Source organism: Manihot esculenta, chromosome 1 (genome assembly GCF_001659605.2).
Source record: "Manihot esculenta cultivar AM560-2 chromosome 1, M.esculenta_v8, whole genome shotgun sequence".
Taxonomy (NCBI): Eukaryota; Viridiplantae; Streptophyta; class Magnoliopsida; order Malpighiales; family Euphorbiaceae; genus Manihot; species Manihot esculenta.
This window is the reverse complement of record NC_035161.2, coordinates 4,873,036-4,886,605: the sequence shown is the minus strand read 5'-3', so window position 1 is coordinate 4,886,605 and position 13,570 is coordinate 4,873,036. Positions and strand designations below refer to the sequence as shown.

Here is a 13,570-nt window from a genome sequence, read left to right as displayed (position 1 = left end):
TATTTTATTTTAATATTACTTAATTTAATAATTTTTATTAGTATTCATAATAAAATTATGTATTTTTTTATTTCCGCCTAACATAAATGATTTTTTTATCTTTAAGTTTGTAAATTTTATGTAATTTGCTACTCCATGTAAAATAATGAACTTTTACAAAATTTAATTGTAGAAGGTGATAAATTTTATTAAATAATTAATTTTTTTGAAATCACTTGAAATTTTTATATATATAAACAGTAAACCAATTTGAAACTTTTTATTTAATTTCGCCATTAACAATTAATATATGATGTATAAAGTTTATGGGTTTTTAAGTGTAAATATATATTGTCTTAAAAAAAAATTACGCAAAGACCTAAGTGTGACGCCTCATCCAAACAGTGCCTTAATTTAACACCGACGTCATCCATCCAAATGGACGTTGTGAAAAATTGGAACCCTAAACCAGTTTCTCTCCTTAATCCGAGCGTGCTTTTTCGCTGCTTCTAAGAGCAAAGGATGACTTTAGAAATTGAAGCTCGAGAGTAAAGTTCCCTTCCAAATAATACTTCATTTGCACCTTGCATTCGCTCGGATTCGCTTCTCTCTTCTGCTTAATCACATTTCCCTCAATTTTTTTTTCTGGGATTCCTTTCTTTTCTTTTTTTGGTTGAATTCTGATAAATTGTACTCGCAGTGTGATCAAGATCGTGCTCCAGTTCTGCAAGGAGAATTCGTTGCACCAAACATTCCAGACATTGCAGAATGAGTGCCAAGTCTCTCTCAATACAGTGGATAGTATCGAGACGTTTGTTGCTGATATCAATAGTGGAAGATGGGATGCTATATTGCCTCAAGTGGCTCAGCTCAAGCTTCCCAGGAATAAATTGGAGGACTTGTATGAGCAGGTTCGTAGGTTTGTTTGTTTGAACTTTTTGGACATTACCCAGTTATGGTCTTGCCGGCTGAAGTCGTGGGTCTTTGTAGAAAAGGCCTTGGAGAAAATCTCTGCACTCCAGAATTTGTTGCTAATATCAATAGTGACTTTCTTTTGAAAGTGGAGCTTAAACCTGCAGCATACTGGTTACAAGCTAAAGCTTGTTTATGCTTTTGTATTTCTGTCATTGAAGGTTTATTATCATGCAATGCCATGATTTTGTTATTTTCCCTTTATATGAAAATTCTTCAAGGACCTATTTTCAAAATCTAATATAATTTAAAAGAAATTTCTGTTTGTAAATTTGAATACTTGTGCTAGTTTCGGCGCGAGTTTGCTATGTAATGTAGTCTAATTAAAACGTGGAAAATTTTTGAAAAAAAGGGAAGACATAGAAGCTATTGTAATCACTGTACTGATTATACCTCTAAGTTGTCCATGACAAACAGCTAACCTTACTCAAGCCTTTTCATGTGATCGACTGGAAGTTCTTCTCTTCCTTGGATCATGTGAGCCTGAGTCCAAGCTTACCTGTAGCAAGGCATCAAACCATTTGATGCATTTGTGTTGCTAAGTTTGAAGGACTTTGTTTCTATAGAGATTCTTCTAATTGCTTTCTTTTGTGATTGTTGCAGATTGTGCTGGAAATGATAGAACTTCGCGAGTTGGACACTGCACGTGCCATTTTAAGGCAAACTCAGGCAATGGGTGTCATGAAGCAAGAGCAACCTGAGAGATACTTGCGACTTGAGCATCTCCTAGTTAGAACTTATTTTGATCCAAATGAGGTTAAAATTTATCTTTCTTGCTATTTTGTGCTATGATTTGTTTTCTTCATTTTATTATGCGAATGCAAGTTTCTTCCTTTATGAACTTCTATCTTTTTGTATAGCTAGATATGGACATACCTTATATTGTGATAATCTTTGTAATGCCTCTTGGTGGGTAATACTTGATGTCCTTTATGGACATGATATGTGTTTTAGGATTGTATAAACATTGCATAAATGTATTCATGAATTTACTTTCCTATCCTATAGTTTTCTTGTGTTATTCCCAAGTGAGCGTTCATCTGAAAAGAATCAACTCTCTACTCATGCGATGTGAATTCTTGATTATCAATATCCTCTTGCATTATAGCTCTATAAGATTTTTTTATAATACCTGCATATATTTGTCTTCATTTAGAGTAGCATCAAGTAGGTATCGTGTGAAGGATTAAATTCAATGCCATTTGACAAGCAATGAGAGCCTACTTGATTGATAGGAATAGCCTATCTGGATATCTGGTTGACTGTCTCTAGAGTATGTTCAATATGGGCGGGAGGGATTAGGCTACCCTGCCATTTAGATACTACCGGGGTGGACTTGGGAAGACTGTGGATTGGGAGGCTTTTGCATGTGTTCCTAAAAGCAGGTGCAACTTAAGTTCTTGGACATGACATTATTGGACTGATAACAATTTCAAAATGAAATTCACTTATGTTTATTAGGTCTAGCTGAACTTGAGCTGGTGCAACTTGACAAGGTACCATACTGAGGTTCAAGGTTGATCCTTGAAACGAGGCTAATCATTTTAATTCAAATAACTAAATTCAATAATTATGAAGCTTGAAAAATAGTGCTACACTTTCATAATGTTATTATCTAGGTTTATATTTGTAAATTTTCCTTGATCATAAAAGACAATGATTTCTTACAAACTTGTCTATCTTTATCCAAAAATAGGAGTTATCCTTACTTTGGATTCTGATCAATGTTGAATAGTGAATATATTCAAGTAATTATATGTGATGTGAAATAGGCCTTTCCCCATTTCTGGTGAATAGTGGGTTTCCTACATGCTTTGGGGATTTTTTTTTTGGTGATTCATCTTAAGTGTTCATTTCATTGGAAAAAATAAAGATGGAAACCTAGTTTCTTTGATGATGTACCTATTTGTTGTGTTGTGGGAAATTTGTATCTACTTTAATAACGTTCCTTGTTGCACTTCTACTGATTTTAATCATAAACTACAGTCCACTTCTGATTCCTAATTCTTTGTCCTTTATTATTTTTGTTGAATCTAATATTTTCTATTCTAAGTTATGTCACTTTGAGGAAATGAATCAGTTGTGGTAAAGAATTTGTGAGGCTGGTTTATAGCTTTTTCAAGAGATGGATTTCTATTCTATCAATCAATGAGTATATTTTTCGGTAATATTGAAAAACTATTGCCAATGGACAGGCTTACCAGGATTCAACCAAGGAGAAACGTCGTGCACAAATTGCCCAAGGTTTTTACTCATTTATGTTCCTGTTATTGAATTAATTATAAAGGTCCTACACTTATTGTACATTGAATGTTCTTTTATTGACAATGAATTCCTTGGTATTTAAAGGTTCAATATGCTATTTTTTGCTCTTAATTGTTAGAAATAGAATTCCTTGTTATTTTTCTCATTATATACCTAAATAATTGAGTTGGTTCTCCCATCTTCTCCCTTATCTAGCTTCCGGAATTGAAATGCTTGAGGTGAGCATTGAGATTCCTAGATGTGGTAACTCTATAGAGTTATCATCATTGTGGTAGCATAATAGTGCATCAGTATTTTGATAATTGGTTGTTTTTTATTCCCAATTTTTTGCTCTTTACATTACAAGTTTGTGGTTGCTACATATCATTGCTGCAAGGGGCCAACACCTACAAGATCTGGCTATGGTATCCAAGCATGGCAGATAATTGAAACATTGTACATGAATGAATGGGAAATCTAGGTTGAAAAAGTTAAATTTTTAGACTGCATTCTGAGCATCACTCTTAGAGGTGTAGTAGGGGGAATATGATGATTTGATGGAATTAGACTTTACTGATTGGGAAATTATTGTGTGAGATTCTTTTCTTTTCTTTTTGATGATTTGAATTTTTGAACATTTTCAACGGAAATTTTATCTTTTATTTATATTTTTGTATGCTACCTATGTTGCACGGAAGTGAATGTTGGCCATCTGTGATATAAAACACCTACAAGATGAGTGTGGCAAAAATGCAAATGTTAAGATAGATGTTTGATAACATGATAATGGATAAGATTAACTCCATCATGATCATGTGTACACCTTGACAATAAAATGAGAGAATGCCGATTAAGATGGTTTAGTCATGTGCAACATAGAGCATCAAACACCTTGGTGTGAAAGGGTGATAAGTTAGTGTGAAAGGAGTTGGAAGGGAAAGGTGGGGGACCTAAAATCGCATGGAATGAAGTATCAAAAGATTTATAATTTTTAGATATGTATGTGGTTGGTTTTAAACAAAGTTAAATGACGAAAAAGGATTTTACTGATTCCAACTAGTTGTTATTTCATGTATTTGCTCCTCTTCCTCTCCTCCCCACCCACCCGCCCCAAATCCTCCTTCTCCTTCTTCTTTTCCCAATTGCCTCCTTTCTTTTCTTTACTTATGAGAGAAGGGAAAAATTATTTTTAGACGGATAGTTGCTCAACTTGTGAAGTTTCTTGGCGCACAGATCAGTTATTTAAATAGAAACACCTAAAAGGCTATAAAAAAGTCCCTATGTTGATAAAGAACGAGGCTTAATAAAGCCCAAAAAAAGCAGGATATAAACTTCAAAAAAATATGGTTCAAATGATTGACTTAAGCAGCCGTTCAGCCTAGTCCGTGGTCTTATGAGATGATTGTTGTTTTGCATTATTTCTTTGGTCATATGGTATGGTTGTTGTTTTGTATTATTTCTTACTGAATTCACAGCACTTGAAAGTTAAGAGTTGAGCTTTTTATCACTAGGAAGCAAATAAGGCACAATTGAGATTACAAGATATAAGCAGCAGGCAAATATACATAACAAAACATGTATTAGATATTTTCTATGGATGTACTCACACCCTGTTGCTATACAGACATTTTTTTATGCTTTTATTTTAGGTTTTCTGGTGAATGAGATTCTTTTGATCTTTTATGCATTCAGCTCTAGCTGCAGAAGTTAGTGTTGTTCCACCTTCTCGATTAATGGCTCTAATTGGCCAGGCTCTAAAGTGGCAGCAACACCAAGGTGAGATTCTGGACCTAACGATATTTGTATTTATTTTGGTGTGGAAGTTTATTTGAAACCAATTGAAGAAGCCTACTAGATGACATTTGTTTTTGCTTCTTAAAAATTCAATATTCTCTTTCTAACTATGTGTTTATGAAGCATTTTTGTTTTGGTCTTTCAGGGTTGCTTCCACCAGGAACACAATTTGACTTATTTAGAGGAACCGCTGCTATGAAACAGGATGTAGATGACATGTATCCAACTACTCTTGCGCACACTATAAAGGTTTGTGTTTAGATCTTTATAAGTAATCCATACCTAATTTCTATCTATTTTAAAATGTTTTAACTATCTCTAAGTGCCTGCAAGTTGAACTTGTAGAAATTCGTGCGTCACATATGGCAGATATGAAAGTTATTGTTCATTTGAGCTAGGGGTTACTGTCTTTGATTAAAGCGAATTATGTCATCTAGCTTTTCGCTAAGCCAGTTTATTCTCACTTACCTCTGTATTAACATTGCCCCTGATATCAGCCTAAAGAATTCCACCACTAAAGAGCAACTAAAGTACCCTTCTTTTAACATGAGCAAACTCTACTTCTTAAAAAAATCCTTGAAGTTTCCTGATAGCAAAGGTGGTAGCACAAAATTCCCAGCTACAATCAGTGTTGCATTCCTTAAAGCTTTAATTACCACTTCAAAGTGAGACCCAAAGACAAACTGATTTAGCCCCCATTTGTTTGGCCAGTTGGACATCTAGAAGAATGGCTTGAGTTGAGCTTCACCTGCTGCTCACCATTTGGTTTCTTTGTTCACTCTAAAAAGCTTAATTTTGATTGGTTGGGAGCCTTGCCCCAATCCTTAATTAGTATTTGTAATTTGGAAGCTCGATAGAGCCATGCAATGCATTATCAGCATTTAAAAAAAAAAGGGTTTGGACTTTGGATGTAATTTATCATTTATCAAACAATTATAAGTTTCTCTTCCTCAATGCTGCAGTGGTGTACCCAACCAATGATTCACTTCTTGTCATGTGCTTTATACATTCAAACAACTATTTACTCTTCCAAGCATATGTAAATTCCAAGAACAAGGATAGGTTAATCAAGAATTTTCAGATTAGACTTATGATTCCCTTTTGCATCTTTTTGTATACTTATTACTTAATTTTGCTTGAATTGCCTGTGTATTACTGAGACCTTAAATTGCATGCCCCTCGTATTATGATTGAATTTTTTATGCTACAGTTTGGATCAAAAAGTCATGCAGAATGTGCTCGGTTCTCACCGGATGGGCAGTTCCTTGTCTCATGCTCTGTTGACGGGTTCATTGAGGTAACTTCTTGGGAAGTTTCTTCTCCTAACAAAAATCGATGGATGAATTTTGTTGACTTTGTACTTCTTGGTCTTCACTAGGTCTGGGATTACCTAAGTGGAAAGCTCAAGAAAGATCTTCAGTACCAGGCTGATGTAAGTCCCACATTTTATTTCTTTTAATTTTAGTGTAGTTTTTAAACTTTAACTTTTACCTGAGGTAACAAACAAGGAAATCTTATTTGTTTCTTTTGATATAGGTTGAAACATTGAGTTTTAGTGCTCTCTCCAACATTGTCTAACCAATCCCATGCAATTATTGCGTATGATCCATTCATGGAATATAAATATGGAAAATAATCTTATATATTCATCATCACATCATAAATGCCAAAATAATATGCCTGCGCCCCTTTTGGTGATAATCTTCCAAGAAGAACCATTGTCCATGGCAGCATGGGAGTCGCGTGTCTTTACCATCAATAACATATTTGAGTCTTATCAATCTTCTGCTCATCTACTATACTTTTAACCACTCATCCAAATATGCATAATTGAATATTTGCTCACCCCTGAAGAAACCTTGTCTAATTTGATGATAGCTAAACCCATCTATTCACCATCACGACATCACCCAAAAAATAAAAGAAAAAATGGCTGATTTTTTTTTTTTTTTTACAAATACTGCAAATGTATCCCTAGTATGCTAGCTTTGCAGCAGTAGCCTCTGCTATCGTGCATTTACTGATGAATAAACTTTTTGCAGGAAACCTTTATGATGCATGATGATCCTGTCCTGTGTGTTGATTTTAGCCGAGATTCTGAGATGATTGCATCAGGTTCCCAAGATGGGAAGATCAAAGTGAGTTTATTTGTGTGCTTGGCTTAGGTTATGGTTGTGAAACTTCTTTGTTTTGAGTTCAATTTAAATGGCAACTGCCCTTTTCAATTATAAATATTGATCTTCTTTGAATTGTTAAATATATCCATGAGGGTTACTTCCAAGCTAATGGATGTATCATCTTCCAAAAATCTTGTCAAGTGTGAATTTTTGGGGCAAATATGCTTGTAATCAGTAACAAAATTATGAATTTTCTTGAATAATTGAGAAGAGCTAAAACATGGAGAATAGTTGGTGCTTAATGCTTGGAGATTTTTTTGGTTATGGTGCTTTACTGCAAAGATGAGTTGTGTGGACTATAAAAGGTGGCTTATGATTTGGGGAAAACATTTTGGCATCAGTTGTAGAAACAACATTGACCACAACAATCTGGACTTGCCATCTTGTGTTTTTCACATTTAGGTCGAATTTGCATCATTTTTGGTAAAATCTTGCAAAAAAAAAAGTATAAAACTTGGAATTTTGATATTTAAATGTGTATAGAACTTACTTTACATAATTTTTAGGTTTGGCGGATAAGGACTGGTCAATGCTTACGTCGTCTTGAACGTGCACATTCTCAAGGAGTCACTAGTGTTGTCTTCTCTCGTGATGGAAGCCAGCTTCTAAGTACATCCTTTGACAGCACAGCCAGGTTGGTTAATGAGGTTTCTTTTGTTGCTTTTTGTTCTTTGTTGTTGCAAATTACTTATAGTTCATATTTTGCACTGTCGATTACCATAAATTGGCACTTGGTTTGAATATTATACCTTTTAACTCTTTATCTTAACTTCCAGTGAGCTTTATTGAAGTTTCCAGTTTTGTTTATTTCTCATCTGTACAACAGTAAATTTTCTTTTCTTGTTTGGTATTGTGTTGGATAATCATTTGTTGTGTTTGATATAGAATACATGGCCTAAAATCTGGCAAGTTGTTAAAAGAATTCCGGGGTCATACATCCTATGTGAATGATGCCATCTTTACAAGTGATGGAACTCGTGTTATTACTGCATCCAGTGATTGTACAGTCAAGGTAAGTTGCATGTATTGGTATTTTAAGTCTTGGGCCCTATCATTAGGTGAAGTTTGTTGTGTTTGCATAACGGATTGTGTTTTGCCTTTGATAGGTTTGGGATGTGAAGAGTACAGAGTGTATACATACATTTAGGCCACCACCTCCGCTGAGGGTACTTTTCCTATTTGAATTTGCAATTCATATTAATTAGTTTTAGTTGCATTATCCTGTGCCATATCTGTCTTTGGGATGAAACATTTTACATGTCATTTTTGTTTCAATCTTCTTGTTGAGTTAGTTCATGCCTAATTGTTGCTTTCCTGGAACTCTTAGGGAGGTGATGCTTCTGTGAACTCTGTTCATCTTTTCCCAAAGAACACAGATCACATTGTTGTTTGTAATAAGACATCATCAGTATGCATCATGACACTTCAAGGACAGGTAGCTTCTCAACTCAAAAGAAATGAAATAACATGTTTTACCATGAGTAATACTGACACCCTCTCGGTTCTCTTCTATGACTCCCTTGACTCACAAATAATAGTATACAAAAAAATAAAAGTGATATGTTACATAGCTTTTATTTGTTTATGCTTTTTTGAACCACATGTTAGTCTGCCAGCTTCATTTTGATTATCATCCGTGAATTTACTGCAGCAGCTGTTTGCATGGTTACCTTATGGCTGTCATTGTCTGGATTTTTTTTTATTGTTGATTCTTGAACTTGGTTTCTTTTTGTTGCACTTAAAAAGAATAGACCAATCTAATCAGCATGGTACACTGCAAAGTAAAAACAAGAAGCAGGAATCACACATGAGTTATATTCTTGACTTGGGGATATTTGAATGCACAGATTGTCACACATTACGGCAATCATGCTGGATTAAATGTATTTACTGGAAAAATGAGTATTTGAAAGATAATGTACTGTTAGCTGAGCTAAAGTATAATGAAAAAAATAATTCTATTGACATATAATTACTCTTATATGACAAAGAAAATTATCTCAGCAAGGAAAAGAAAATAAACTTAAAAAATATGGTACATAATGTCATGGTTCATGACATTTTTCTATATTGAGTACTAGATCAATTGATGCAGTTTGTATATAAATTTTATTGAGGAAATTACTTGGTGAATATGAGTTTCCTTAAATTCAAGGAACTGCATTTGAGGCTAAAGAGGAATGGTTATTCTTTGATATTTTGATTTTAAATCATTATAATGCAGGTTGTGAAGAGTTTCTCATCTGGTAAACGAGAAGGTGGAGATTTTGTTGCAGCATGTTTGTCACCAAAAGGGGAATGGATTTATTGTGTTGGTGAAGACAGGTATTGCTTTCTAACTTCTGTATTTCTATAGCTTAGTCTTCTACCTTTTGGTACGAAATTTTATCCTCCATCTAATTCACTTTGATCTACAAGTAATTTGTCCTAATTTTGTTTGATTTCTGTGATCTTGTGTTTTAATAATTTGGGTATGAAGGTGCTAGACAACTATGCTGCTAAACATGATATATTTGTTTTGCTAAATATTTTTGTAATTGCCATTTTTCTTTTCTTGTTCCTTCTGGGTAAGAGTAGTTGCCATCTTTTCATGTTGCATTTGCTTGTTGAGCAAGAGCTAGAAAGAAATCAAAGTTGAAAGTTTCATGAATCTATGATGTAGATTGTAGGACCGGTCAGGATACAGGAGTGATTGAGGCTTTAAATAAACTAGCATGGTCCCCACAATGGACCCCCTTGACCATTGATGCATTTGATATATGGTTAGAGCAATTCGTGGTGTATGGAATTTTGTGATTCACATCAAACCAAAGCCAACAACTGTTTCACATTGGTAGTTATTGGTTTGAATAACCCTGGATGCCTTTATGACATTCAATTTACTGCCTTGTGCCAAGATCTCATTCTTGCCATCCTACTGTGATATTGAATTGCACTCACCAGTTGACATCATTGTTGAATTTTGCAATATTTTTTGTTGAAAAATCTCCTACAGTAAAACTGAACTGTTAACATTTTCTTCTTGTTTCCCAGCTTGGTACTGCTTTTGATTATATTACCTAATATATTCTGAAACTGCAGGAATATATACTGCTTCAGCCACCAATCTGGTAAACTAGAACATCTAATGAAGGTAAGTGAATTGGTAGAGGTTAAGATTGTTCAACGTGTTTGGATGGAACAATTTCGAATGAGAATAATTGGATAATATTTTAATTTAAATTGCTTGAAATAATTACATAAATGAATAAAGATGATTAAACATGTTGATGAGTTTCAAAACGTGAACTGGGTTTGAAATTTTTTTATTGATATTTTAATTGACATTCAAATAATGTTCTATCTACATCCATACACATAAACTACATTTGTATATCTAATCAATCAAAGAAAACTAGGTAATATCAAAGTCAGATCTCACCATTTTGAGTCCTTCCATTGAAACATAAGGTCAGAGTTTCAGTTGAACTCCAGAAGGCTAGGGAAGGAAGCTGAGCTACGTGTAGCAAACTAGCAATAGTTGTTTCAACTACAGGGGAAATGCTTAATGCTTTATGGGAAGTGATATGACCCCATGGGAATCACTTCTCATGGTCTTTAATCCTCAATAACTAGTCAATGGCTGTTGTGAAATTTCTTATGTATGCATATTCAATCTATTTTTTTTTTTAATAAGGTCATTAAGCATTTCTGTCAAAACTCCATATAAACAATTCACATAGATGTTTCACGTTTGGCATATGGGCAGAAAATACTGACATGAGCCTAAGATATTTTTTTATGGTGGTATACATAGTATAGTTTAATGTGGTATGATGATTCTCTAACCAATCTGAATTATTTAACTAAAGAAATCAAACCAACTCGAATTGAAATATAACCATTTGATATATAAAAATTAAAAAATATAATAACTAATTAAGCAAGAGAATAACACTTATTCAATTAACACTTTTAATAGTAAATAAAATATATGCATAAGGTTAGCAGACTCCAGGAAGAATAAACATATCTAATATACATGTTTTATTATAATTATCTGAAGCGAAATGGTTTAATATATTAACAGTACAACATCTCAAATTTCAAAGTGATTTGGAGTTAAATAAATTTTACTCTATATATTTCTCTAGTTTGTTTTTCTAATAAACAAAAAGCTGTTTGAAAAATGATCTTAAAAATTTACAAACAGAACTGAATTATTTAGTTCTTGCTTTTGATACATCTCAGTTGAGCTGTTTAAATTGGATGACTGTCGAAAGGGGTTTTTTTTTTTCCTCTCAAATGTCTATAGAAAGTTTGTGTATCCAACTCCAGGCCTTTAAATTGAGCCCTTAGAGTGGGTTATACAAAGTTGCAAGCAGAACCGTCTGCTTGTCCATTAGTGCATAATCTTGTGATTCTGCATACTTGTTTTGACCTTTTTTGTTTAATAACTCCTGGCAGGTTCATGAGAAGGATGTAATAGGTGTGACTCACCATCCCCACCGGAATCTCATTGCCACATACAGTGAAGATTGTACTATGAAATTATGGAAGCCTTGAATTGCCCTTGTGTTGATCCTTTTTACATTTTCACAAACAACTCTTTGCTTTACATCAAAAAATTTTCCCTTCCATAGGCTTCAAAACAGTTTTAAATTTTGCTTTCAATTTCCAATGTGTATGGTGAAGAGCTAAGTAGAAGACTGCATCTGTGATTCTTAACTAAAGGGAACTAGATCATTGTAGCCAACTAGCCATTGGAAATCTCAAATCCATTTTCTTGTGCACATAACTAATTAGGGATCATTTCGTCTTACACATCTCGCACTCATCAGGTTGAATTATGCAGAGAACTCAACCTACTGTTTCACTTTTGAGCTGCCTTTGCCCCTGGGGCTTATAGATAATGAAAAGTAGTTCATTTCCTAGGGAATGGCTATGAAGTATGAGCATGTGGTTTCAGTTCTGTTTTCAGTTTGGGGTTTACTTGGGAATTAGAACTACAGCGAAATTTGGTATGGTTTTCGATTGGTTCTTTGCTGTTTCAGTTTTGATATGATTCCCAGTTTTTCGTTTTGACTCGATTTGATACGGTTCCAGTTTTAGTTCTCAGTTGTTAAAACAAATTTATGTAATTTTTTTTTTATAATATTTCGATTCTTAATGTTTTGATATGGTTCTTCGGTTTCGTTCTAGATCCCGGGAGCCATGCATGCATAGTGGTCAGCAGTGAAAAAGGATTAGGATTAGGACATCTGTAATTGTTTTGAGCTGCCCTTTTTATGCCTTTAGCATGCAGTTTGTGAGCAACTGGTCATCGTTGCTTCCTTGCTATGGCTCTCCCATGTGGGAGAATTTTGCTGAATATGACATCTCAGACTGACCAATGCCCACCTTAATGCTCGAAATTTTCAATAGCAGTTTTCTGTTCTAATAGGAAATTGGCAATTGCAAGTCACTGTAAAAAAAATTGTTTTTATCTGGAATTTTCTTAGAATCGGGTCATGCTTGTCAGCTTCTTGCATTTTCATCATATGGCTATTTAACCCATTGGCTGGCTACAAGGTTCTGTCCCTTTTGAGTTTATTTTGATTCTTGAGTTTATTTTCCTTTTGAAAATATAAGTAAATAGTCATGATTTTTCTTTTAAGATTTAGACATCATTTAACTATTAAAATATAAGAAATAATTAAATTTTAAAAAATAAATTAAATAAGCATTTGGACCTTTTAACTTTTTGAAAATAGATTAAAAGAGATTGCTTTCAATCAAAATCATAAGTTTTTTAGGACAAATTCCTCATCAGTTGATCTACATATTTGTAACATTGTGGCAGTTAATCGTTATATTTTAGAGTAAAAAAAATTAAGGTTTTTTTTTTTTCCCTAATTGAGATTTATCTATTAAATTTGATCAAAATGAGACCAAATTAAATAAATTAAACCTCCGATTTCAATCTGTTGCATTTTAAAGTAATTTTTGGTTTCCATGACATGCCTTACCTTCGACAGTGAGCATTCGGTCGACCGAATGCTCACTCGATTCAGCTTAAAATTAGACAGTGAGCATTTTAATTTTAGTTCTGATTCCGTTTGATTTGATTTGAATAATTTAAATTTTTAATAAATTTTTTATTTTTTATATATTTTTTAATATTTTAAAATTTAATTAAAATATTTTAATTTTAATATGATTTAATTTTTTTATATTATTGAAAATAATATATTATTATTAATTTATTTTTTTAATTTCTTTTATTAAAATTAAATCATATTAAAATAATTAAAATTTTTTAAAATTAAAAATTAAATTAAATTAAAATAAATAAAAAATTAAAATAAAATTTTAAATTAATTCAATTCAAATCAATTTTTTTAATTTAAACCTTATCCGCCACACAGCTCCTGCTTCTTCTTCCG

At 33.2% G+C, this 13,570-nt stretch overlaps 1 protein-coding gene across 1 annotated transcript; it reads left to right on the top strand.

The window, feature by feature from the left end:
• Positions 1–366: 366 nt before the first annotated feature.
• Positions 367–11,943, top strand: LOC110625771 (suppressor of mec-8 and unc-52 protein homolog 1). Its single transcript, XM_021771406.2, has 16 exons — positions 367–527; positions 680–890; positions 1,555–1,707; positions 3,147–3,195; positions 4,888–4,971; positions 5,135–5,238; positions 6,200–6,286; positions 6,368–6,421; positions 7,032–7,127; positions 7,673–7,800; positions 8,052–8,178; positions 8,273–8,332; positions 8,494–8,601; positions 9,391–9,491; positions 10,248–10,299; positions 11,613–11,943. Exons 1-16 carry the CDS (start codon positions 502–504, stop codon positions 11,709–11,711), a joined length of 1,539 nt encoding a protein of 512 aa, XP_021627098.1. The 5' UTR covers positions 367–501; the 3' UTR covers positions 11,712–11,943.
• Positions 11,944–13,570: the final 1,627 nt, after the last annotated feature.